A 27,221-nucleotide genomic window follows, 5' to 3' on the forward strand; every position below is an offset into this window, starting at 1 on the left:
TGACCTACGTCACGGCAAGCAGAGTGTGTTGCGGATCCAGTGGAGCCACCCAAGCTTGCTGTCCTGTGCACATTGTCTCGCTGCCGCCTGCTGCGACAAAGCTGCTTGTATCCTGTTTGGCACATCCATCCAAGGCAGCCATGGCGAAATCAGACAGCAGTCACCTCCGGCTGCTGTTACCCTGGTTACTACCGCAGAACCCTGGCCTGCAGTTTTCAACCGGCCTTCTCTTCAAGGGCCTGCGGACACGTAGTCCACGGGCCATGTGAGTCGTGTCAGCGGAGGCCTTCATGCCATCTTCGGATTAACGCGGAAGTCTGCGTGGACGCTGTCGGCGTGACCTCCGCTGCAAGACCTGCCTCAAGTGCCTGAAGACAAGGCGACTCCTCCATAGCATGTACTTCTAGGCGTGTGGGTCTATTTAAGGTTGGGGGATGTGGAGAGAGGCTTTACTCTTCCCCTGTGGTTCACTTCCCCGCAGTGCACCCTCCTTAGTTGTTAAGCAAACAAGGGAAGGGGAATGAGGGGCTCGTTATAAATATGAGAGAAGCCAACAGCCACAGAAACCAAGGGGCACAGGGGATTTTTTTTTTATTTATTTATTTATTTTGTGGTGTGGATCAAATTAGAATATTAGTGAATATGCTATCGCTTAAAGGTAATTGATTAGAAAAGCAGAAGAAAAAACAACCACATGCCGCCGGTGGGATCCGAACCCACGACCTCCAAATTACGCGTCCGGTGCTCTACCTCTGAGCTACGGCGACGGCTGTCAAATCTTCTGCCTTCGGGGGTATTTATGTTTACAAATAACCTAACCTTGAGAGTGTTCATCAGCGCCACCCACGTTTGTAAGCGGCGGGCGTAGAACGTCCTGAGTTACCGCTGGTGTGACGTAGAACGCCATCGAACGGCGAGGGTGGAAGCTGTGTGAGAACCCTCTTATGCTTCCTATGGCGTCAAGGCTGCCAGAACCGAGGCCCTCGCTAAGCAATTAAGCAAACAAGGGAAGGGGAATGAGGGGCTCGTTATAAATATAAGAGAAGCCAACAGCCACAGAAACCAAGGGGCACAGGGGATATTTTTTTATTTATTTATTTTGTGGTGTGGATCAAATTAGAATATTAGTGAATATGCTATCGCTTAAAGGTAATTGATTAGAAAAGCAGAAGAAAAAACAACCACATGCCGCCGGTGGGATCCGAACCCACGACCTCCAAATTACGCATCCGGTGCTCTACCTCTGAGCTACGGCGACGGCTGTCAAATCTTCTGCTTTCGGGGGTATTTATGTTTACAAATAACCTAACCTTGAGAGTGTTCATCAGCGCCACCCACGTTTGTAAGCGGCGGACGTAGAACGTCCTGAGTTACCGCTGGTGTGACGTAGAACGCCATCGAACGGCGAGGGTGGAAGCTGTGTGAGAACCCTCTTATGCTTCCTATGGTGTCAAGGCTGCCAGAACCGAGGCCCTTGCTAAGCGTTCTACGTCACACCAGCGGTAACTCAGGACGTTCTAGGTCCGCCGCTTACAAACGTGGGTGGCGCTGATGAACACTCTCAAGGTTAGGTTATTTGTAAACATAAAGCAGAAGCAGAAGATTTGACAGCCGTCGCCGTAGCTCAGAGGTAGAGCACCGGACACGTAATTCGGAGGTCGTGGGTTCGGCTCCCACCGGCGGCATGTGGTTGTTTTTTCTTCTGCTTTTCTAATCAATTACCTTTAAGCGATAGCATATTCACTAATATTCTAATTTGATCCACACCACAAAATAAATAAATAAATAATAAAAAAAATCCCCTGTGCCCCTTGGTTTCTGTGGCTGTTGGCTCCTCCTTAGTTGTGTTATTTAGCTAACAGGGAAGGGCACTGGCGTTGCAGCGACACGAGCACCACGGATGGAGTGTTTGCTGCGTGCGCGGGGGACAGACGGCTCTCTTCTGCTCGGGACCTGGGAAGCGTGCTGATGTTCACGCGCAAGGCTCCGCTGTCCGCTGAGGAGCCGGCCTCGTGGTGGGAACGTTCCTCCGCATTTCGTCCTGTCCGGCCTCAGAGTTTCCCTCTGCCCTACCGTGGGCGAACATTCGCTCGTAACCGTGCTGATGAGTCGGACATCCTCGATTCCTCGGCGTATTTTGTTGCTAGCTGGGGTATTGTTGTTGTAGCCATAAATGCCTTGTTTGTGTCAGCCAGAGTGTTGTTCCTTTGTTCCCTCAGAGCAAGGCCGCCGTGGTCAGCGTGCAGTCGGTAGCGTAAGCGACCACGGGGTGGGGTCCGGCAGTACTGAACTGTGTGCGGCCGCGGTTAAACGGGGAAAACGTATTTATTTCCCCAATTAGACAACACCACATGGTCTGAAAATAGGCGCGGTCAGCTGCATTCTGCCCCACACTATCTGAGCACTTCAATAACCGTCACTGAAGCCCTTTACAAAGCTTGATAGAAGAGGCCCGTACAGATGCGGGGACAGCCTTCATCTCCTCCACTGAAGCCCTTTACAAAGCTTGATAGAAGAGGCCCGTACAGATGCGGGGACAGCCTTCATCTCCTCCACTGAAGCCCTTTACAAAGCTTGATAGAAGAGGCCCGTACAGATGCGGGGACAGCCTTCATCTCCTCCACTGAAGCCCTTTACAAAGCTTGATAGAAGAGGCCCGTACAGATGCGGGGACAGCCTTCATCTCCTCCACTGAAGCCCTTTACAAAGCTTGATAGAAGAGGCCCGTACAGATGCGGGGACAGCCTTCATCTCCTCCACTGAAGCCCTTTACAAAGCTTGACAGAAGAGGCCCGTACAGATGCGGGGACAGCCTTCATCTCCTCCACTGAAGCCCTTTACAAAGCTTGATAGAAGAGGCCCGTACAGATGCGGGGACAGCCTTCATCTCCTCCACTGAAGCCCTTTACAAAGCTTGATAGAAGAGGCCCGTACAGATGCGGGGACAGCCTTCATCTCCTCCACTGAAGCCCTTTACAAAGCTTGATAGAAGAGGCCCGTACAGATGCGGGGACAGCCTTCATCTCCTCTGCTGAAGCCCTTTACAAAGCTTGATAGAAGAGGCCCGTACAGATGCGGGGACAGCCTTCATCTCCTCCACTGAAGCCCTTTACAAAGCTTGATAGAAGAGGCCCGTACAGATGCGGGGACAGCCTTCATCTCCTCCACTGAAGCCCTTTACAAAGCTTGATAGAAGAGGCCCGTACAGATGCGGGGACAGCCTTCATCTCCTCCACTGAAGCCCTTTACAAAGCTTGATAGAAGAGGCCCGTACAGATGCGGGGACAGCCTTCATCTCCTCCACTGAAGCCCTTTACAAAGCTTGATAGAAGAGGCCCGTACAGATGCGGGGACAGCCTTCATCTCCTCCACTGAAGCCCTTTACAAAGCTTGATAGAAGAGGCCCGTACAGATGCGGGGACAGCCTTCATCTCCTCTGCTGAAGCCCTTTACAAAGCTTGATAGAAGAGGCCCGTACAGATGCGGGGACAGCCTTCATCTCCTCTGCTGAAGCCCTTTACAAAGCTTGATAGAAGAGGCCCGTACAGATGCGGGGACAGCCTTCATCTCCTCTGCTGAAGCCCTTTACAAAGCTTGATAGAAGAGGCCCGTACAGATGAGGGGACAGCCTTCATCTCCTCTGCTGAAGCCCTTTACAAAGCTTGATAGAAGAGGCCCGTACAGATGCGGGGACAGCCTTCATCTCCTCTGCTGTGGCCATCTAGGAGGGCTATGTAAGTTTTTAACAAGTCAATGTGATGTATTGTCAGCGGAGACAGTCACCTGTCTACGAGAAGCAAAGCATGAAGGAAAAGTGAACAGGAGACAACAGCATCTTTTGTGGCTAGTACAAGAATCACGAATCCCTTTCAAAGTACAGCTTTAGAGTCTGCCGCACTTTGATTCACTTCCTTGCTGTGAATTGTGGTTCCCTTTTACACCCACTAAGCCCCGATGTTGACTCCATGCCTCCAAATCCATATGCTTGCACCGTCTTTCTCTGCGCACTTATGGGACCTAAGACAATCAGAATAAAAATTCCAGGGCCACCTATCATGACGCACACTGCAGAGAATGCCAGGCTCCTCACCTCGCGCTTGGCTCCCAGTGAGGGCAGCAGCAGCTGGCAGGCGTCGCAGTACAGCTCCGCTGCGCAGGTGAGGAGGCACAGGGTGAGGGAGGATAGCACAGGATGGGAACAGCACCTACGTTTTTGGGGCTCCTTCGTGGGGTCCGCCTCCGGCTGCTGCCGAGAGAAACAACACGCATCCAAACCAGGCCCCTACTGCCTCCCGTCAGCAACTCACCGAAGGCTGGTCAGCGCTGCTGGTCGTGGTCGAATGTCCGCCCACAAGGAACTTCTTGAGCGCCGCACGGTGTTCCTCACCCATCAGGTGCTGCAATGGCACTCCTATTCAGCAACAACAACACGCCTTCTCGATGCCCACCCATCTCCCTCGTCCACTCAACAAGCAACTCTGTTCATAATGATGGTTCAACAGTGCAAGCACACACAGACCAAGGAGGAGACAAGACACACACACCAGCGCTGAACTTACAACTGTAATTCAGTAACGCGTTCTGCTGGGCGAGTTGGTTCATCTTAGTAATGTAAAAGCTTTTAGCGCAAAATGACTAAGAAAGGACGGGGATAGAACACAGACACAAAAGAGCGCTTTTGTGTCTGTGTTCTATCCCCGTCCTTTCTTAGTCGTTTTGCGCAAAAACTTTTACATTACTTACAACTGTAAGTTCAGCAGTTGTAAGTTCAGCGCTGGTGTGTGTGTCTTGTCTCCTCCCTGGTCTGTGTGTGCTTGCGCTGTTGAACCATCATTATGAATCGACACCAGCCAGCCCAATCTGCAGTTCTTCTAAAGCAACTCTGTGCCAGCCGCACCCACGCAAACAAAGCCCACACCCAGCTTGCACAATCTGCATAGCCGTGTAGCATTTCAAATTTGCCTCCACTCAGGAGGAGAAAGAACTCACCTCGTTGAGCTCGAAGGCAGACTTGGTGAACACCTGGCAGATGTCGCACATGAAGGGCACAGGCTTCACCCGGGGCGGCTTCTTCTCTGCAAAGACCACAGGCTCAACACCACCCCGGTGCAAACTTGACTGCAGTGCAATGGCCACACTTTGCCTGGACAGGCCATGACACACTGCTGCAGTAATGCAATGTGAGGAATTCACTTTTCAGCACACTTCTGGTTGCCATCTCAGCACGAGGAGTAGGTCCAGCAACAATACACTTTCTGTCCAAGCTAACCACAGGTAAGCAGCACCGTTCTGTGTGGTCCTCCTGCTATCTCCCCTTCGGCATGGCTGTCATCCTTTCGGGGATCCTGTGGCACACCAACTACGCAGGGCAAATGCCTCTCCCATATCCCTCCAACCCCCAATCTCAACTGGCCACCTTGGGATCCAGTCGTTGCATGCCCTGCCCAAGCCCATTTCTCCCTCTTGACTTCAATCAGCATGTCATTCCTTCCCTGGCCCACTCTGTTCTCTTCCAGTCTCTTACTTTCCATAGCTTGCTGCACTGCCCTCAATTTAAGCTGAACCCTTTTCCACTTTCATGAAATGTGGAAAGGTACAACGATCACTGGAGCCCCAACTCCGAGAACACTCCCTGGCGAGAGCGGCGCCCAGATCGACTTGTACGTGCCAGAGCTGAGAGGGAGACTTGGAGATGCATGCTTCTTTTTCCTGCCTGCTGTGCCGTGGCAAACAGATGCATTACACCAACTTTTTCTCCTTTTTGCTATCCCCAAATTACACCTCATACTATAGTAAAGGCTCGTTAATTTGACCCCAATTAATTAGAAAATCCAGATAATTCCAACAGCTGGCGCAAGTCCATGGACTTCCTGGATTACCCACCTCTGGCTGCCCGCAGATTGCCAGAGCGTGGAGCCTCTGCTTTCTTGGGTGGCTCCAGCCAGAATGCTCTGTGGCTGGGAGGCATGCAAATGGCGAGCGTGCACAGCCCTTTCTGTACGGACTGCAGTGCTCGTTTCGGCTGGCCCACCTCGTCTTTGTCAATGGCGCAGCGCTTGCTGGTTTATTTTGTGCTTCATCGAGCCATTCACAAGTGCAGACGCCTCATTACTCACTTCGCCAAGATTCACAATATATTTCAGCTGCCAGGTTCATACTACACCCAGCTGATACTACAGCAGGGTGCAAGGCCTTTCTCGAGCACGGCTGCAGATTCCAGCATGCATGCACATCATCCGCATGTGAAGTGAGCATGTGGTCTTTCATGTTTTCTGCGCTGTTCTGCAAGATTCTCTAAAATATTCCATTGCATGACCTCTCATTTCACTCATTGCAGAGGAAAGCTTCCAGTGCGGGCATGCTAGCAACTCCGCCTTGCTAGCAACTCCAAATTCAGGTCAGGCCTAACGCTGTTCCAAATCCGAGCAGGCATTCCATGAACCGAACCGACTGTCGTCCCTCGTCCCAAGAGCTTGCCACACGTTCAGCTGCCACTGTGAAAATATGGGGGGACAGCCTTGCGTCCCCGCACTTCTACTCCGCGGAGGCAGAGTTTCTGCTCGCTAAACGCTCGAGGGAACAAAGAGTGGGAAGAAAAAGCGTGAACACTCATATGCTATTTATTACATTGATAAATAACACACGGAGTGGACCCGCTAGCTACCCAACATCCACGAGGCATTCCTCAGAAATAGAAGGCAATGTAAGAAGGGCTTCCAACTTACCGGCTGGGGCAGGGGCATGACCCCGGGGGTATCAGCGGCGAACGTTTGTACGCACCGACAATGGCGGCCGGGTTTTCCCGTGCGTGCCGCATTCTTGGGGCAAAGCCATCCCCGAGCATATGCTGGGGGAGGTGACGAGAGCACGCATTTGCTGCGCTCGCTTCACTGCCTGGAATCACAAGTCCAGCAGCAAGGCACGACAGATCTCTGTGCACCTGTCGCGGAAGGTGACAAGAGCGTGCGGCTGCAACCGCTCACAACACTAGCCAGATCCCGAAAAGACTCTTACTGGCTCCGTGGAGCTCCACGTAGCCTTCAAGGTGACGCTCCCATCGCTTCTTCCACTTAACCCATGACAGAGACTTCCCTCCTCGCCCAGCCGGTGCTGTCCTGACGCACGATGATGATGATGGTCGGCCGCGTCGAAAATGAAGGGGGTAAACGGGTTTTCCACAAATGGGCTCCCCAAGAGAGGTTGCAGCAACAGACGGTCAAAACAGTTCCAATCTGAGTCCTGGTGCCAAGTTTCCCATACACATGCACGCAACAGCAGGTGTGGCTTCCAAAACGCCAGTCCACAATGGCGGCAGATGCCGTTTGATACATGGCTACTCCTCGCTGTTTCCTTCGTGTCCGTTCCATTCTTCCCGGGGCTTCAAGCTTCCTCACATTGACGGTGAGCGGAGTGACAGGGAAGGATGCCATGAGCGCCTGTGTGTCAGTTCTGCTTCGACGCTCCCAACAATGATGAAACAGTCACTGCTACGCTGTTTTCCTCACAGAAGCAAACAACCATTGCCCAGTCTTTCACGATATGCAAGCAAGAAGTTCTTGCAGTTTTTTCGGAGTCATCCAATAACTGGACATTTTTTCTGGTCCCTAAGTAACAAGCTTGCACTGTACACGTAGGTGCTATGGTTCATACCTCTAAGCAGTTTTCCTTTCCAATGTTCTGGTTTGGTTTATGGGGCTTAACTAAATCACTACGCACCAACCCTCCCCAACAAGAAGCTAACGTGCCAAAGTGAGTTGGGCTATGAGGGCAGTAGAGGAGTCTAGATAATTTTCAACAACCGAGTTCTTTGCAGCGCACTGACGTTGCACGGTACTACAAGTCTCCAGCATTTCACCTCCACCGCAGCCAGGATCACATCTTTCAGGTCAGCGCCAAGAATTAGCACCACTACAACCATAACGGTTCAAGCACCACATTTTACTACTAAAATTGTCAAAAAAAGAAAAGAGGAACAATCGAGCATCACCACCGAGAGTGCCAGTGATGGAGAGCCAAGACAGTGCACCACAGAAGGTGCCCTGTCCTGCATCCCTCCCGAAAGAAGGCCCCTGTACCTTTGGCAGGCCGCTGGTTACGGTAGAAGTGGATCTCATTGCGCAGGGTGGGATGTCCGCTCAGATCATCGAGCAGGCTGAGCTGGTATTTCTCCCGCACCTGCAACCAGTGGCATGCTCAAGGGAGCCCCCTCTGCAACACTGCAGCTGCTGCTCAGCAGCTGCAACAGTGTCCCCAAGAGTGCTGCACACATGCGGAAACAATGCCAGCACCACACCACACCTGCCCAAACAGTCTTGGCTGTTTGGGCAACACACTCAAATTGCAGCCCCCCACATGCCACCTGCAAGGAAAGAAAGGAGACGCTGTCACTGATGCACTCTCTGGCGGGGTCACAGCAACTCACCTGCACATTGTGCTGTGGGCTGCTCTGGCTCTCCCCCACCCCCACCCCCCGTAAGTGCACAGGAACTTCACCTTGGTGTTGTCCCTCTTGTCTTCTTCCTCCTCCTTGGGCCTCTTGTCCCGAGACTTGCTGCCATCTGCGGAGGAGGAGGACATCTCCCCTGAAGCAGCCCCCCACCACAATGGCCCTGGCCTAGAACAACTCACATGGTGGCCCACCATCACCTGTATTGATTGCCAACTGGCCTGCAATACAAACCTGTTAGACTTGCACATGCATTTCGGGTGCTCTGTCAGAAATCTGCTCAACAATCGGCACTCTTGAAATGGCAGCCATTAACAAAGGCTGCTCCAATTTTATATTTTCTCCATTGGTTAATGAATCCCGTGTGTTTTGTGCAGAATTCTGCAAATATTCGATGATTTCATCAAACAACAAAGTATTCAATTCGACTGCATTGTTTAGTATCAAGTGAAAGCCTGCTTCGTGTGATTCCAGTCGTAACATGCGAGATGGTAGCGCAGCGCATGCTAAAGCAAGGCCCGCTTCTTCTGGGCACCCACAGGCGCATCCACGACCAGCGCAGCAGCAGTTCTGGCACAGGGCTCCCCTGACTTCCACAGGACGAGTCTGAGCTGACTGCCTCGGCATGAAGTTCGCCAATCAGGGTGAGGAGGCACTGCCTGAGGACGGGTGGCGCTGAGTGTGACGTGTCCCAGCAGTTACCGCTAACCACCCAATCGTAATTAACTTGGAGGTCCCAGAAATAGGTCGCCTCCGTCAATTTCTCATGGCCATTTTTGCAAAACATATAAATGTGACAAAACTGGAATGTCTTCTCTTTTTCATGTGTACTACAAAAAATATGGGATTTTGAAACTTCCTTATTGTGCCGCCGAAACTAGAAATATTAAAAATACTGACTGTTGCATCGATCAGAGAAAATCGGAAAAAAATTATGCTATGACTGGGTAAGGCACTCATCTGATTCAGTAATAAAAAATCTCCACCGCCTGTGGTGCAACAAAACAGCAAGGTTCCACAGCAGTGGTACCAGTAGGTATGAGTGAAAACAGTGCGAAAGAAGCCCGAAGGCGAAACGAAGAAGGGACAGGAAAGAGCGCTGAACTGGCAACTGAATTTTTATTGAGCGAAACTCGGAAAATATTGTTACGTCCGGCTTTCGTCGTGGAGAAGACAACGACATGGAAGCAGCGAAACGCCGACAAACCCCGAGACGCGCGTTGGGTGAACGCCTGGATTGCCACGGAAGCCGCGTCCGTCTGCCCGGTTGAGCGAGCGTTTCCCGTACACCGAGTGGGAACGCGCGTTCGAAACGCGCGCGAACGCCGCTCATGGACATTTCGGCGTCTGCGCTACGTGGTTGGCATCGTTCCCCTCTCCCAGCGCGTGACGACGGCGTGATCTCTCGGGAGTGAGTGAGTGCGTGCGTGTCGGTGATTGGTGCCAGTGAAACCCGGCCCCCATCTAGGGACCCTAGGGAAGAGAACTCTTAAAAAGCCGGCAGCGGCACGGCCGAAGAGCTCTTTGTCATGATGGTCTTGTGTTGAGCTGTCACGATGCAGCGTTCCTGCAGCTCACTTGTAAATATTCATGTATAAATTCCTCTTCATTGTCTTTTCCCAGCAGCCTCGTCACAGGCGTCCCTCAATTCACTCTCCGGAGCACGTCCATGCTACCTCGTCCGTAACAAACTGGTGGCAGCGGTGGGGTGCTGCTACCTCGTCCCTAACAAACTGGTGGCAGCGGTGGGATGCGAATCGTCGGACGCCGGCGGAGAGTTGCAGACAACGGGACGCTGAGCAGCAGAACGGCGAGTCGGGGGCAGTGCAACGAGCCCTGTGTGTTGACTGGTTGCCTGCAGCGGACCGACTGCGCTGGATTCTTGGCTGCGAGGTTTGGTGAGTGCGGGACTTTCTTCTGCTGAGTTTTGCCAGGCTTTTGTTAGTGTCGGGAACAGAGCTGGTAATTCGGTTGTCGTTGCTGCTGGGTTAGTTGCAGCAAGACAATAGCGGGCAGTAGAGAAGCAGTACTCGGAGCAGCCATGGATTTGAAGACGCTGCGCAAACCAAAGTTACTGGAGCTTGCGAAAGAGTTGGGTCTGGAGGTATCAGACAAACTCAGAAAACCAGAACTGCTGAAGGCTATTCTTGCGTTGGAGGCTGAAGATGACGAGCTTGCGGAATGCCTTGAGACCATTGAGGAGAGGGAATTGGCAAAAAGAGAAAAAGAGGAACGCGAACGTAAAGAAAAGCAAGAGGAACGCGAACAGGAACGCGAAAGAGAGCTGCGCGAACAGGAACGCGAAAGAGAGCAGCGGCAACAGGAATACGAAAGAGAGATGCGGGAACTCACGCGTGAACTTAACACGCTCAGAAGTATTAGAACGCGATCTCGCTTGTGTTTTCAGAAAAGGCGAAAATTTCAGAACTTTTCTGGAAAATTTTGAAAGAATTTGCATGGAGGAGCAGCTAGACGAGGATTATTGGCCACTTGTGTTGATGGGATTCCTCCCATGTGAACCTTGTAATGTCTGGGCGAGGTTGTCTGACGAGGATGCCCACAACTATGCGATAACCAAAAGTGCGCTCCTCCGATACTTTCGAATTCCCGCGGAGGTAGATTTGGAAGGCCAAATTGACGGTGGTAAGCTACACCGTGAGAGTGTCAGGGACCGAGTTAGGAGCTCCGCTCAGTCGCCGGATGACACGAAGGCTGTGCAGAAGTGGCGGTATAGGACAGGTTTGGTCCAGGAAAGAAAGGCCACTTCGGCAGCGAGGACCGACGAGTTCGGTCGAAAAGCTAGCGAAGAGTGCAGATCCACAAGCCGTGAGGGCTTGGGGGATAATGTAGGCACTAAGGCTAGCAATGAGGAAGAGTGCAGAACCGCCAGCCATGAGGGCTCGGGCGATAATGTAGGCACTGCTAAAAATAAGGAAAGGGGCAATGCGTTTGTTTTGAGCCCAGAGAAGCATGCACTTTCCGGGAAGGAGGCTGATTGCTGCGATCGAGAAGGTAGTACCCAGGACAATAACGCTACGTTAGCCGAACAGCGTCTCATAGTTCAAGTTCCGGGCAAGAGCGTTAGGGTAATAGGATCGAACAGCAAGCCTCAGGAGGGCAAGTTGTTGCTCTCAGCAGAGAGTAATGGGAACCAAAAGCAAACTGTGAGTTGCAGGAATCCCATCGAAAACAAAGCCGAGCGACCTGCTTTGTTCGAGAGCACTGTTAGTGCTAATAAAGAAGCGGCCGTCTCTAACTTTGAGGCCGAGGCTATTTTGAAAAGTGAGGCTGGCGTTTTCTCTCAGGAAGAGAATAGTGTGCTCACCGGCCGGCGCAATGCGGGAATCAAGGGAGACATTTCTTCGATGCGGCCGGCGAACAATAGCAGCCCAAATTTGGAGACGTCGTTTTGCTTTAAAGAGATTGACCGCGAGTCAACCGAGTACTCCAGACGCGACAGGCGCCGAAAAAGGGCCAGACTGAGTGGGCGCGTTCAGAAAAAACGAAAGCCACCTGACCCATCGCGGCGACCCCGCGGTAGTTCTTGCAGGACGGTGGAACCTCACAGCGGGTCGCAGAGGACGCCCAGCTACCGCATGAAAGAACGCCGCAGAACGCGTTCCAGTCGAAGGACACTGTTGAATCGAGAAAGGAGTTCTCGTAGGCGTTTCTTTCATGCGCGTCCGTCAACCCCTCGCATTCAAATGTTCCGACGCTACTTGGGTGTTGGAGACACGCGGCCGGTGTGCGAAACAAATCAATGTCGCGTGGCGTCTGAGGCTCGCAGGTGTCGAAGCGCAGTTAAGCCCTTCGAATTTTGTGAATTGTCGGCTGCTAAAGCCTCTGTTGGTGTGCGTCCGCGCAGGGCGCGGTTGAAGAATAGGCGACCCCTTTGAGCCGCGGCGCGGCTCGCTAGCAGCGGATTCCGAGGATGTCTCTGCTGTTTGCTTTTTCTTGTTTTAAACCATTCCTGCAGAAAAAGCGTTTTGCAGAAAAAGCGTTTTGCAGAATAAAAAAAGTGAAAAAAAAGAAGTTTTGAGCAGGAATAGGTTTCGGACGCGTTGTTTGCATTGAAAGCGTTTCTTTTGACAAAGATTTTGAAAAACGCACTAGTGGTGCCCATGTGTAGCAGCGTCCGCTAAAACGCGAAGTGCAAGCCAGACGGGCCATTTAGGCAACTAGCATAAGTGCCTGGAGTCGCTTGATTTTATGGCATTAGGAAAATTACTGTGACTTTGGTTTGGATGTTGAGCTAAGCTTTGCATGGTTATGCAACGTCACGGCAGTATCCTCCCATGCAGAATGGAGTGGAAACAAGTGCGTTCGTAATTGTCATGGTCATTACGAATCAAAATCATCACAAAAAGGGGAGTCTCAAAGGTAATGCCGATAACTTTAATTGAGGTCCCTAACACAAGAGTCAGCATCACAGTTGCAGTTTGCTGGTGATTTTTCTTCCTGATGTAGGATTTTGCACCTATTGGTTTTGTTTATTGTTTTAAATTGAGATGCGCTTTGTGGTATAATGTGCCGATTTGCGGGCATTTTCACAGTGCTGCGGAACTACTCCCAGGGATTGATTGGGTTTGTAAGAGGGAAAGAGCCTGGCATCGCTTAGTGGGGATTGTGTCGTGCTTGCGGACTGAGCGGTCGGGTTTTCGGCGTGGTTCTAACGCTAGCGGAGCACGAGTCACTTTGCAGTGCCCTTTGGGAATCTGCACCTGCATAGGAAGACTTCGGGGTGCGCTGAGCTCCAGAACCGCCGAGAGAGAACCGACTCCGGTTGAGACCAGCCTCAAGCGACATCCCTCCGGACAGCGGATGCTGTCCCCTGTCCATCGGGATCTCCTTCCCCCGGCGGGGCAGACTGTTACGTCCGGCTTTCGTCGTGGAGAAGACAACGACATGGAAGCAGCGAAACGCCGACAAACCCCGAGACGCGCGTTGGGTGAACGCCTGGATTGCCACGGAAGCCGCGTCCGTCTGCCCGGTTGAGCGAGCGTTTCCCGTACACCGAGTGGGAACGCGCGTTCGAAACGCGCGCGAACGCCGCTCATGGACATTTCGGCGTCTGCGCTACGTGGTTGGCATCGTTCCCCTCTCCCAGCGCGTGACGACGGCGTGATCTCTCGGGAGTGAGTGAGTGCGTGCGTGTCGGTGATTGGTGCCAGTGAAACCCGGCCCCCATCTAGGGACCCTAGGGAAGAGAACTCTTAAAAAGCCGGCAGCGGCACGGCCGAAGAGCTCTTTGTCATGATGGTCTTGTGTTGAGCTGTCACGATGCAGCGTTCCTGCAGCTCACTTGTAAATATTCATGTATAAATTCCTCTTCATTGTCTTTTCCCAGCAGCCTCGTCACAGGCGTCCCTCAATTCACTCTCCGGAGCACGTCCATGCTACCTCGTCCGTAACAAACTGGTGGCAGCGGTGGGGTGCTGCTACCTCGTCCCTAACAATATGTAGGAAGGCAGTGGCAAAGATAATCAGGTGCAGTCAACGTCACATGGTGTAAAGAGCCATGAAAGCGATAAAAACAAAACAGGGTGACAAAGCTAACAGTGAACTGAATCTCAAAAGGGATGGTAACAAAATGAAAAAAAAAGTACACTTGATGACTATAAACAGTTAAAGTAACATGGTGTAAAGAGCCATAAAAACGGATAAAACATCAATAGCAGGTAACAAGGATAAAACAGATAAAAACTGACGAAATGAAATTGTGAAAGGAATAAAAACTGACTGAAAGTGACAACGTGGGGCTAAAAAAGTGCACAGACCTTCACAATACCTCTTTCGCGCTGTTTTCACTCATATCACAAGGAACCAACTAGCCCAGCAAAAAGTTCTGCTTGAGTACCAGAAGGCTCCCTGCATGGTCGAGTGCTCAATTGCCCGGAGGGAGCGTGATGGCACTACACTTATCTTTCGGCTTGATTTCAGATGAATTCTAACAGGCAAAGTACTCCTCCACCCAAACATAACAGATTGCCAAATGGCCCCTCTGTGTGAAATTTCATCTCGAAGAAGCAGGCGGTTAGGCCCAGGTAACTTTTTTTTTCCATTTTCTCTGATCGACGCAAGAGTCCAAGTATTTGCGTTCGACCAAAAAGCAGAGGGCATATCCAATTTTTCCGTCCTGGACTACTCGTTAACAGGTCCCAGCTTCCACTCTGTCATGGTGACATTGCCCGGGGCTGCTTGCGGACTCTCTGCCGGAACCGGGCTCCTCCTTTGTTACCATACCGGGCCGCTCCCGTCTGCTAGCAGACGATGCAAGCCACGGCCACCACAAAGCCCAAGCAACGCCGTGCACTAAATCATGATACTGAGTCGATTTGAAGACCGTACTGTCAGCTTAGGGTAGGTGATTACAAAACTCAGCTTCGGGGGTATGCTCGCCGCTACTGCTGGCGGTGAAGTTCGCCCAAAGTAGCCCAACTCGTTGCGGATAGGCAGATAGACGAAAGCCTTCGCAAAAATGCTGACAACAAGCGCTATAGCTGCTCCAGGAATACGAGTGGTTCACCTGCGATGCTTCCAGGTAAGCGTGCAGACAGCGTGTCGCAAAACAAGTGCACAAGAACCTCTTGACGACACGAGAAAACAATATGCGCTCGCAGCTCTGAATGTGTGCCCGAGTGCAGTGGATTTCAAGAACATAAAGATGCAAGAACAAAAAGTCCTACGATGGCTCAGAGAGCAGCTACAGAGCTCATGTGAAGGTTTGATGCACGATATTGTCCTACAAGAACACGAAAAGTACTCAGAATGCACAGAGTCTAACTCAATGTGGCTGCCAGCACGACTTTCCGAGCAGCTGTCGTCTGCTGCCAGCCTGCTTACTGGCAGGGGCAAAAAACGAACGCGTTGCTATGGTGATGCAGGCAGCTTTCTGACTGGTGGGCTGAGCTTTCGGACTTCAAGACAAAATCATACGCCAGAAGTACGCAAGTAGTCCCAGACAGTCCGGCACTGAGGATTGAATGTGCCCAGTATTTGCACAAGCCTGGTTTTGTGAACAAGAGCTCATATACAGTCAAAACCCGCCATAACGAAATCTCGAGAATATGAAATTCTCACCACAACGAAATATTTCCGGATCCCCGGCAAATACCCATAGGGGCCAATGTATTTCATACCTCTTGGTAACGAAGCATTTTCGTACCGCAATTCCATGATAACGAAATTGGCTGCAATACTGGTCCGCATACTGTCTCCCATATTATGAAAACAGCCTCAAAAAAGCGCTCAAATTTAGTAAACTGCCACGGCACGCTTGCATGGCTGCAACGACGGTGTTGGCACCTGGCAACATTGCAGCCAGCGCGACTTTAGTCACCTTTAGCCAGAGCTAACCACAATACCGTGCAGCGTGTGCCCTCTGTGATCGGTTCCGCGGGGCGGTGCTCACGGAGGCCATGCCTGGACACTCTCAGGGCACGGCCTCCGAGATCACCCGCATGCATTTACGTTCAGGTGAACTCGGAGGCTATGTTCAAGGGAGGCAGCCTCGCAGCGACACTAGACTGATCATCGGCGTTGCACTTTTAGGCCTGCGAAGCAGTGCACGTGCGTTCATTGCAAGGTTGCCAGGTTTGGCGATTTCTTGCCAAATTGACTACTTTTAGAGGTGCCCGGTGACAAAAATTTGAGGTTGGTACGTGGCTACTTTTTGGCGACTTTTTTCGCTAATAATTCGTATACTGCTCAGTTTCCCCGACATGTCACATGCACTTTAGGAATAGAATTGGTTGCCATATGGAGTATAATTCATTTAACAAAAGCGGAAGGAGGCGCCAGTTGGTGTATTTGGGCGGGAAAGTCCTGAGACAAGTGACAGTGGTGGTGAAAGAAAGGTGCAGTGAGGTTTCGCTACGGGGAAGCACACAGGTGTCCGCCAGGTATTCGGGAAACAGTGGCTGGACGACCCGAAGCTGAAAGGTAAGGATGCCTTGCAAACGTTAGGTGTAATCAACATACTTCTTGTAGTTTTCAAGTGGTGACACGTTATGCACACTACAAATATCTCATGCGTCTCTCTTAATTGTGTTTCAGATTGGATTGCGCCTGTTCAGGGCAGCGACATATCTGCAAGATGCAAGCTTTGCAACTGTGAAATGAGAGCCCATTGCGCCGATCTCGCAAAACATGCTGAGACAGGGAAGCTACCAGCAGAGGCTGCAGGATGCGCCCGCTATGACGGCTGATGCAGACGAAAAAAGGTGCGCTCTCAAGCTTGCTATATCCATCGCTTGCCACATGCCCACCAACTGTGTGGATGATCCTACCATACTTCTCAAAGGTGAGACGTGATGCAGCCTCATAATGCAAGTGCACAGCAATGATAACAAAGGTTATCGCACCATACTTTTCTGGCATACTGAAGGGCGGCATTGCAGGGAAGCCTTACTCCCTTTTGGTGGGCGAGTCAACTGACGTTTCGATGAAGAAAGTTGTGTGCGTTTCAGTTTGCTTTTGCAGCGATATTGCGAGCAGAATCACTACCACTTTTCTTGATTTGAAGGAGGCGAAGGACGGAAAAGCGGATACCACATATGATGCAGTGCAATCAATTCTACGCGAGAATTCACTCAACCCAAGCGACTGCGTAGGTTTAGCTACTGACAGGGCAAACGCGATGTGCGGCCGCAACAATTCTTTGTAGAGAAGACTGAAGGATGAAAACCCATCGATGACACTTGTAAAGTGTGCATGCCATTATCTGGAACTTGTCGCGTCAAAGGCGATGGAGGCAATGCCAGCAATCCTGGAATTCATGGTTAAGGAGACCCACAACCACTCTGCTCACAGCAGAACGAGGCAAAGCACCTACAGGGGCCTCTATTGTAAGAGCAGTGCAGCCCAAGAGAGGGCAGCCCCCTTCAGGCACAAGATGGTTGGCGATAGCAAACTGCACTGAACACATTTTGTCGCAGTACGGCCCTCTCAAGACTCACTTCCTAGATGCTTCAGAAACAGTGTCCGCCTTCTTAAGGAAATGTATGTTGATGAGAGAAACTATGCGTGCTTTCTGTTTCTGGAACTGATTCTTGCTAATCTGAGTAGAGTAAATAAGGTCTTTCAAGGGGAAGACGTTGATCCACTAGGAATCTTCGAAGAGCTGCATAGACTCTTCAAGCGGCCTCTGTCCAGGATCCTGAAGTGCTACGAGAGCATGACGACTCTAGCCTTTCCGATCTGGACCTAACAAACCTGAAATCCATTTATCTGGGCCTGGATGACTCTGATTTAGGCAGCAGCTTTCTATACCACGTTCGTTGAATGTGCCTCAGCACCGAGGAACAACTGTCCTTGCAACGGCGATGCTTTGCTTTCATCAAAGCTTGCTCGACCGATTTGCAGAAGTGCCTCCCAAACTCTTCGTCGCTGCTGCGCAAACTGAGAGCTATCAGTCCTCAGTCAGTTCTGGGCCCGCATGCCATGCAGGGACTGAAAACCATGCCATGCGGTCCATTCTCTTGCCCGGACCACCGGATTGGAGAGCAAGTCAGGTACCTGTGGCAGGTTGAGAGTGTCAATGCAGACATACCTGCCATCGAGTTCTGGAGGGCAATTCACAAGTATCGGGGCCCATCGGGTCAGAATTCCATGAGTGGGCACCGGAGTAGCAACACCAACATGTTCTACATTCCACCTTTCTGCACTTTGCAGGCGTTCCTGGCGTCTTTTCTGCTTTGGTCAGCGCTTGCTACCGTTCCTTCACCAAGCCATTCAGATTGCGTGGCATCACCCAACCACCACACCGGTCCCGATATCTACATCCCGCTGCACCCACCCGGACAGATGCGCCCATCATACGGCGCATATACGTCAGCCACGATGACGTCAATTCCCTGCGCCTATTTAAACTCCTGGCCCTGCGACACCGTCTTCAGTGGGCACCGGAGTAGCAACACCAACATGTTCTACATTCCACCTTTCTGCACTTCGCAGGCGTTCCTGGCGTCTTTTCTGCTTTGGTCAGCGCTTGCTACCGTTCCTTCACCAAGCCATTCAGATTGCGTGGCATCACCCAACCACCACACCGGTCCCGATATCTACGTCCCGCTGCACCCACCCGGACAGATGCGCCCATCATACGGCGCATATACGTCAGCCACGATGACGTCAATTCCCTGCGCCTATTTAAACTCCTGGCCCTGCGACACCGTCTTCAGTGGGCACCGGAGTAGCAACACCAACATGTTCTACATTCCACCTTTCTGCACTTCGCAGGTGTGTAAGCCTTTTTCCTTGTACGCTAAGAGAAGCGATGATATCTGCTTATTGCTGCTCCCGTGCCCACAAGTGCTTTCTGAAATTATTTGCGAGTGCTTTCATATGTCTGTGCTCTTACTTTGCTGCGGCGACATCGAATCCAATCCTGGCCCTAACACGCGCTCTGAATCCAATCTAGAAACACTGACTTTGCCTGACGAACCCTCGGAACAGATGGCCGCTATCTTCAAACTGCTCAAGGATATTCAGCTGCGATCTGTCCAGTCCTCTAAGTGCCAGACAGAATTGGTGGCCGATGTTAAATCAATCAAAGCTAGCCAAAAAAATATTGAATCTAAGATTGGCTGCATCCAAGAAAGACTTGATGCCCTTGAAGAAAAAACAAAGTGCTTTGATGACTTTGAAGAGCAGGTTACGGATTTCCAAAAATCTTTGGAAGCCCGCAACGCTGAGCTTGATTCTATGAAATCTCGCTTTGCCGACCTAGAGGACAGATCACGAAGAAATAACGTTATTTTTCACGGTTTCCCTGATTCTCGGGAATCATGGGAGGAATCTGAAGCCCTTGTCGTCAACATGTTAACAAGCCTTCACGTCAGTTTACCCGACATGGCAATTGAACGCGCTCATCGTCTCGGTTCATACTCGCCTAACAAATGCCGTCCCATCGTTGCAAAATTCAGCCACTACAAAATAAAAGAAAAAGTGTTTTCCGTACGCAGTGAACTAAAAGAAAAAGACATAGCAATATCTGATGACTACTCATCCGCCACCAATCATGCACGAAGTAAACTGATAGCCTTTGGTAAAAGTTTGCCAGGAACACCCCCCTTTCATCTGCGCTACAACAAATTATCAGTAAACAAGAAACTCTACATGTACGACCATGCAAGTGACAGCGTGACAGAATGCGCCTCACAAACACATGTTGATACGCAACAGGGCCTTTCATCCCCTGGCAGTGCGTAGCAAGGCGTGAGGGGCAGTGGTAGTCGTTTATCCCCTGTATCAGTCCTGTTCACTAACATTCGAAGCATTAAAAACAAACACGACTCGTTCACTTCTGCAGTAGACACCTGTAACCCAGATATCATTGTACTTACTGAAACTTGGCTGCATGCGCATGTTCGTGACCACGAAATTTTTTTAACCGCTCATAACTTCTCTGTTTATCGCTGCGACCGCACGATAAAAGAAGGGGGCGGTGTTCTTCTGGCTATTAACAAAAACTTACCCTCTAAGCATATTAGTACTACTACGAACTTGGAGATAGTATGGGCAATTATTGAAATAAACTTCCAAAAAATTATAATTGGCGCATGTTATCGTTCTCCTACTCACTCTGCCTCCTTTGTTGACGAATTACAAGATGCCATCAACATCGTCATAACACGCCATCCTTTCTTGCCCCTGTTTTTGCTTGGCGATTTCAATATTCCAAACATTGCATGGAATAACGAACCCATTATCATACGCCCTTTTTCCGCGTTAGCAAAAGATTTTCTTGACTTGTGTGCATTATTCACTTTCAGTCAACTAATAACACAGCCTACCAGAACCTCACCACACGTTGCTAGTACTCTTGACCTACTGCTAACTACTCGGCCCGAATTTATTTCGAACATTTGTTATTTACCTCCCCTGAGCGACCATTCACTGATTAATTTCAACATCAACATTTCACAGCCAAAAATCAGAAAGAAAACAAAGATCATTCGCGACTACAAGAAAGCAAATTTTGATTCCATTAACAAAGAGCTCTGCACATTTCTTGATACCTTCCTCACAGATTTCGACGACCGCAGTGTGCAAGCAAACTGGGACATGTTTATGGATAAAACCACTGAATTAACAGAAAAGTTTATCCCTACGTACACTGTCTCCTCCGACGGTCACGCTCCCTGGTACAACACTCACATAAAGCGCTTATCTAACAAAAAGAAACGCTTATATAGATCAGCTAGAACGTCTGCTTACACTGCAAAATGGGCAGCTTACAAACGTGCATCTAACGACTACATCACAGCCCTTAGGGATGCAAAAGATAACTTTTTAAAAATCACATTGCCATTTATGCTATCTACTGACACGAAAAAGTTTTGGCGCACCATTAACCCAAAGAATGACGACATAATAACCCTTGTTGATGACGCTGAAAATGCCATCTCACCTACCGATTCTGCATCCATCTTTAATGAGGTTTTTACACGCAACTTTTCAAAACCCACCCATGCCACTCATCCAACTACACACTCTTACGACTTTGCTGTAATGTACCCTTTAACCATTGAACCAGTCGGCGTAGAAAAAGTCATCACATCACTGAAACTTTCATCTGCTCCTGGCTGTGACCTCATTAATCCAAAGTTTCTGAAAAACACTAACTCATATTGTTCCGTTATACTTTCAAAGATTTTTCAGCAATCACTTGACAAAGGTTCACTGCCTGCTGAATGGAAAGTTGGGAAGGTGATTCCACTCCACAAATCAGGTACGAAACATTGCCCACTTAACTATCGGCCCATTTCCTTAACCAGTATACCATGCAAAATTTTTGAACATATCCTCTTTTCTCAGATTGCCAACTTTTTAGAAGCGAACTCATTTTTTTCACAATTTCAGCACGGCTTTCGCAAAACATACTCATGTGAAACCCAACTAGTCTCGTTCACGCATAAACTGCACCTAATACTTGATCACTCTTCAGCAGCTGACTTAATATTTTTAGATTTTTCCAAAGCATTTGATAAGGTGTGTCATAGTTTATTAATCTATAAATTGCATCAACTAAACCTTGATACCAAAATTTTGTACTGGCTTGAGGTTTTCCTGACTAACCGCTCACAGTTTGTCTCAGTTAATGACGTAACCTCGGAGCACTGTCCAGTTCACTCGGGTGTACCTCAAGGCTCTGTGCTTGGGCCCCTTTTATTTCTCATTTATATTAACGACTTACCTTCCTGCGTCTCCTCCCACATTCACCTTTTTGCTGATGACTGTGTAATTTTCACCGAAATAACTTGTGATGACGATGTAACCAGACTACAATCAGACCTTAACGCTGTTTCTGCATGGTGTAAGTTATGGTTAATGGAATTAAATGTTAACAAGTGTAAATTTATGCGTGTCTCAAGAAATGCTTATGATCTTCCTGTGTATTCTCTTAATAACGCACCTTTAGATCCGGTAACTACTTGCAAGTATCTTGGCCTTCACATCACCTCTGATCTAACGTGGACCGTTCACATCGCGCATATAATATCCAATGCTAATCGAATGCTTGGCTACTTACGACGCAATTTTGCTAAAGCACCATCCTCTTTAAAATTACTGCTTTACAAAACTCTATTACGGCCCAAACTCGAATACGCCGCGTCAATTTGGGATCCCGGCCTAACAAACCTAACACAAGCTTTGGAAATGGTTCAGAATAACTCTACTCGCTTCATTCTTTCTAACTATACCAGAACAGCAAGCATCAGTGCCATGAAATCTAGCCTTAGCTTACCATCCTTATCATCACGTCGCAAAATGTTTCGCCTTTCCCTTTTTCACAAGTTATTCTATCACCCGCAGTTTCATACCGAACTTATCTCACCCCCTCAGTACTTATCATCAAGACTAGATCACATTCATAAGGTTGGCATCCCTTTCTGCAGAACAAAAACTTTTTTTCAGTCATTCGTACCACGCACATCGAATGAGTGGAATCACCTTCCTTCTTCGACGGCCACCATCACCGATCATCATTTATTCAAGAATGCCATAGCTAACATTGTTTAACTAGGATGTATTTTATACTGTGTTATTGTTTTTTTTTCTTTCCCTGAATGCCTTAGCTAACAATGTATGTGTAGTAGTCATGTTTGTACTTTCCCTGTTTAATTAACTCCTGTTTGTTAAATTTCATTTTTTTGTAACCACTCCCCTCTGTAATGCCGTAATGGCCCTGAGGGTATAATAAATAAATAAATAAATAAATAAATAAAGACATCACAGAAGGTGCTATGGAGCTGCTCGTGCTACCCTTGTCTAACGCAGAGGCAGAACGTGTGTTTCCTGATGTGACACTGACCAAGAGTGACTTACAAAACAATGTCCAACGAACTGCTTGTTGCTATCCTGAAGATAAAGTTTGGATTGCGCCTAAAGTGCGCCACAAACTCTAAGTTTGAGGTGCCACGCGAAATGGTGGAAAAAGTTCACAACAGCATCTACAGTTGAGTTGTGACAGTGCTGGCTTCTTTAGCCCGTGTGTGTTTTACAATGTGCCTCGCAATATTGCATCTGGTAAGTCATTTTTTTTCTAGTCATTTTACATCCGTCAGCAGGATGAACTAGGCATTTTGAGAAATATTTACACAAGAATAAGTGATATTTTCTTTACTCTCATATTGCCGCGTATCATTGTAGTATTCGTTCGTTCGCGCTCACGACCGCAGGAAAGGGTTGTTATCACTTTTGTTCGTGACGCGAGAAGCAACCAGACTAATCTCGATTGATCGCAGCCATGAATAGCTGCATCTAGGTTTTTCCAGATCACTGTAGATGATCTTGTCCTGTTATCTCGAAGTTTCCAAGCCGGCTTTAAATTGAGCGATGCCGCGAGCGGCAGGCATTCGTAGTTCGACGACCGACGAGCACGTTTGTTGCTTACGCCGCCGCCGAGTGACTCAGTTATTTTGCGGGCGCAAGTCAGCCCAAATAAAGAGCTTCGTTTCCAAGACTGGCTGGTGTCTTCCTGACCACTGGACTGCCGTCACTACAACGTGACATCTGGTGGAGGTGCTGGGTAGCCTTCCATGTTCCGGACACCCCCTACAAGTCGTGACGCCAGCCCTCTGAGTCATTCACCGGAGGACCTGACTCCAGTCTACCACGCAGCCTCTGGAGCCTCCAGCCATGACTTACGCCACAGAAGTGCGCCGTCCTGCACCTCGATGACGGGACCCAAGCCCCTATCGCCATTAGCCAGCAGCGTTGGAGCGCCGCCCTATCGCCCCAACTCGCCCGTCCTACAAGCGTCGCACACGGCCGAGGAAATGCGACGAGTGGAGAACACCCGACCAGCGCCGCCCACTATGCTTCCACTGCGGAGAAGCCGATCACATTCTCCGGTACTGCCCATACAGAAGAATGGGCATCCAAAGGTTTTCTTACGACGCCCTACGACCCCGACCCGGCCAGCGACCAGCCGAAATCGAGTTTTTGCGTCGGGAAAAATGCTCATCGCCCAACCGCCTATCACGTTCCCCGTCGCCATCGTCACCGCGCTTGGTATCTCTTAGCCGAGGCTACGCAGTGCGCGTACGCTCCCCCAGGCCCCCGAAGGTTAAACTGAATAAAGCAGCCTCTGGAGGTGAGGTTGCTGATGAGCGCAAGAACTAAGATCCTCCATCGACGAAAACACAAGACTATGCCTCAACTACGACGACGACGACCCCTACGACGACGACGACCCCTACGACGGCGACGATCCCTACGACGGCGACGATCCCTACGACGGCGACGATCCCTACGACGGCGACGATCCCTACGACGACGACGACAAATACTACAACACCGACGACGACGACGACATGGCCAGACTTGAAGCTTTTACCGCTGCCCTTACACCTTATTAGGAACGCTAAAGGACTCGAAGTTCTCGAAACATTCTCCGTGTTTATTTTCATTTTAAAGCATCAAGACGATGCTTCTTTGGGAGGGGGGTAATGCCGCGTATCATTGTAGTATTCGTTCGTTCGCGCTCACGACCGCAGGAAAGGGTTGTTATCACTTTTGTTCGTGACGCGAGAAGCAACCAGACTAATCTCGATTGATCGCAGCCATGAATAGCTGCATCTAGGTTTTTCCAGATCACTGTAGATGATCTTGTCCTGTTATCTCGAAGTTTCCAAGCCGGCTTTAAATTGAGCGATGCCGCGAGCGGCGGGCATTCGTAGTTCGACGACCGACGAGCACGTTTGTTGCTTACGCCGCCGCCGAGTGACTCAGTTATTTTGCGGGCGCAAGTCAGCCCAAATAAAGAACTTCGTTTCCAAGACTGGCTGGTGTCTTCCTGACCACTGGACTGCCGTCACTACAACGTGACAATATTATCATTCTGTAGCGCCCGGCGGCGCTATAAAGCGCAGGCGCTGCGATCGGCGTTCCCGCGACAGAAGAAAATAAAGAACGACAGCGCGTGCTCGGAGCGCACGCCCGGCACGCGCAGTCCGGAACTAGAAGCCTGCCACGCTGGTCGTCTCTTTCTGTGGTGCTCCGCCGCGACCTCCGTAATACCTCAACAGTGGTGACCCGGACGTGACCACAGTACACAGTACACAGTGCTGGACCACAGTACAGCAGAAAAATAGAGAACTTTTGCCTAGTGTCTCCATTTTTTCTTGAAAACTTGTGGGGCGAGGAGGTGACCGGGAGAGCTGTGCTGCGTGCGCCCCTTCCTCCGCATCCCTCTGCGCCACAGCACGTACCCGATGCCTGTCCATCGCCGGATCAGCTGTGCATTTCGTGGCACGTGAAGGTAGGAGTTTTGGAAAACCCAGTTCGGGGCAGCCGGTCTCAACTCCCGAGTCACCTTGACCGTAGTGGGCACTTGCAAGAAGGCCCCTACTTCGTGAGCATCTGGAATGGAGGTGTCGTTTTTCTTTGCAGCCACCCGGTATGCGGGGTGTTTCCAGTTACGCTTGACCTGAATAGCTGTAACATCATTTTCTCTGGAGAACTTTTCTAATACGTGTATCCATGTAAAAAAATATCAATAATTCTCCCTTTCTTGTGCCTTGGCGACTTTTTTGGCTACTAAATGAAAGGTTTGTCCCAGTTGGCGACATTTTTTTGGCCACTTTTCAGAAATTTGTGGCGCTTTTCTTCCCCAAAGACCTGGCAACCCTGGTTCGTCGTGTGCGATGGTGGTGGTGGTGTGTGTGTTTATCAGCAGCAGTCGGCACATCTCAAAAGATGTCCCTGCCAGCCAAAGAACAGGCTTTTGTCACTGCAAGAGAAGGCTGCTGCCATCACTGCCCAAGTAGAAACAGGCAGGGAAAAAAGCGATATCGCCGACGAGCACGGGATTGCGTGCAGCTCTCTGTCTACGATTTTGAAAATTAAGGCAGCCATTCTCGGTGCGCTCCAGAATGGTGCTCGAGCACGGCACAAAACAGTGACGGCTGTGGCGTTCCAGGACATCAACAAGGTGGTGCTTGCCTGGTTTTAGGAACAGCGCACAAACAAAGTGCCTCTGTCTGGCAAAGTGCTGCAGCAGAAGGCTCTGGGCTTTGCCTTTAGGCATGAACAATTCAGAGCAAGCGCTGGCTGGCTGCAGCGATTTAATGACTGCCATCGGATTGTTTGCTACATCTTGTCTGGTGAAGAAGCAGCCGTTGGCGCCGAGAACTGCGAGAAGTAGGCAGAAAGCTTCCGCATGCAACTGGAAGGCAAGCGGACAATTTCGGCGAGACGACATGGCGTCAACTGGCGGTTCCGAACATTATGTTCGAGGAATTCATCTGTGCAGACGACAACTTGGCTGTGGCGCCCGAACTGACCGACCAAGAAATTGTGGATCAGGTGGTTTCTACAGATCATGCTACAAACAGCAATGCATGTGAAGATGGCGAAGTTGAGGGGGTACCTCTGGAGCCTACCTGTGGCCAAATCAGCTGACATCGGGAAAGCGCTGCTCTGTGTTGATTTCGTCGAAAAATTTAACCTGTCAAATAGTGTGATGTGCCGCCAAACGAAGATTACGTCGTTTTTTAAATAAATTAGTTTCTGCACCTGACCAGCATCCCGTCTTGTGAGTTCGCTCTTGCTTTCCAGTACGAAATGCAAGGCGAGGTTTGACATGCTTATACCACGCGTTAAATTAAAAAATAGTGCATTTTTTCAACCCTGTGCTGTCCATCCTACAGTGCCTTTACTTGGGTTTATTAACAGACCTTTTCTGCCGGAATTTGAGTGCATGCTTTTATAACGAATATCGGATATAACGAACGAATTTCCGCGCAAAATGCGACTTTGTTATAACGAGGTTGGACTGTACTGAGAATGCCATGGGTGCTTTGGAGCACACTTCTAAGGAAATTTCAATTTAGAGCAGCTTGCTCAAGTTGCATGCCCCCAAGAAATAAGGTAGGAATGCCACCTTGAAAGCAGACCTGCACCTCTTCACGTGGAGGCTATTCAGTCCTGCTTTTCAGTACACACGTTGCAGCCCAAGACACCCTCTTTCGTGGCCAGAGGAGTGCGCACTGCCCAATCCAGCGGCCAATGCTGAAGCGAGGCTCAAAAGGAAGATTGGACTGCCCATGCCTTTTCCACCACTGCACTTGGGCAAAACTGGACTTGGCCCAATTACGCGTAGGCCTGATGGATTGTCCATGCATATTTCAGTAACTGTTTGTGCAGTTTGAAGTGGGAGGACCGCACTCACAAGGCACCATGACAGAACAGCAAACAACCAAATGGTTGTCTGTGCCAGAAATGCAGTCCTTGGGACACATCCAAAAACTGCCCCTGCCATGCAACACAG

The 27,221-nt window shown here is 50.0% G+C and overlaps 1 protein-coding gene across 4 annotated transcripts in view; it reads right to left on the reverse strand.

Annotated features, from left to right (window-relative positions):
- The window catches only part of LOC149324962 (uncharacterized), a 73,176-nt gene that overhangs the window by 19,633 nt on the left and 26,322 nt on the right, over window positions 1–27,221 (reverse strand). For 2 of the 4 annotated variants that reach the window (XM_089563608.1, XM_089563606.1), the window contains exons 7-12: window positions 8,494–8,558; window positions 8,076–8,175; window positions 4,990–5,075; window positions 4,308–4,397; window positions 4,210–4,243; window positions 4,091–4,149 (exon numbers count right to left, since the gene is read on the reverse strand). In XM_089563608.1, the coding sequence (XP_089419734.1) occupies window positions 4,091–4,149; window positions 4,210–4,243; window positions 4,308–4,397; window positions 4,990–5,075; window positions 8,076–8,175; window positions 8,494–8,558 (434 nt within the window). Of the gene's footprint in view, window positions 1–4,090; window positions 4,150–4,209; window positions 4,247–4,307; window positions 4,398–4,989; window positions 5,076–8,075; window positions 8,176–8,493; window positions 8,559–27,221 lie in introns of all 4 variants that reach the window. The other 2 variants (XM_089563607.1, XM_089563605.1) reach the window with 1 other exon arrangement.

Source organism: Amblyomma mixtum, chromosome 10 (genome assembly GCF_055824585.1).
Source record: "Amblyomma mixtum isolate Tamu chromosome 10, ASM5582458v1, whole genome shotgun sequence".
Classification (NCBI taxonomy): domain Eukaryota; kingdom Metazoa; phylum Arthropoda; class Arachnida; order Ixodida; family Ixodidae; genus Amblyomma; species Amblyomma mixtum.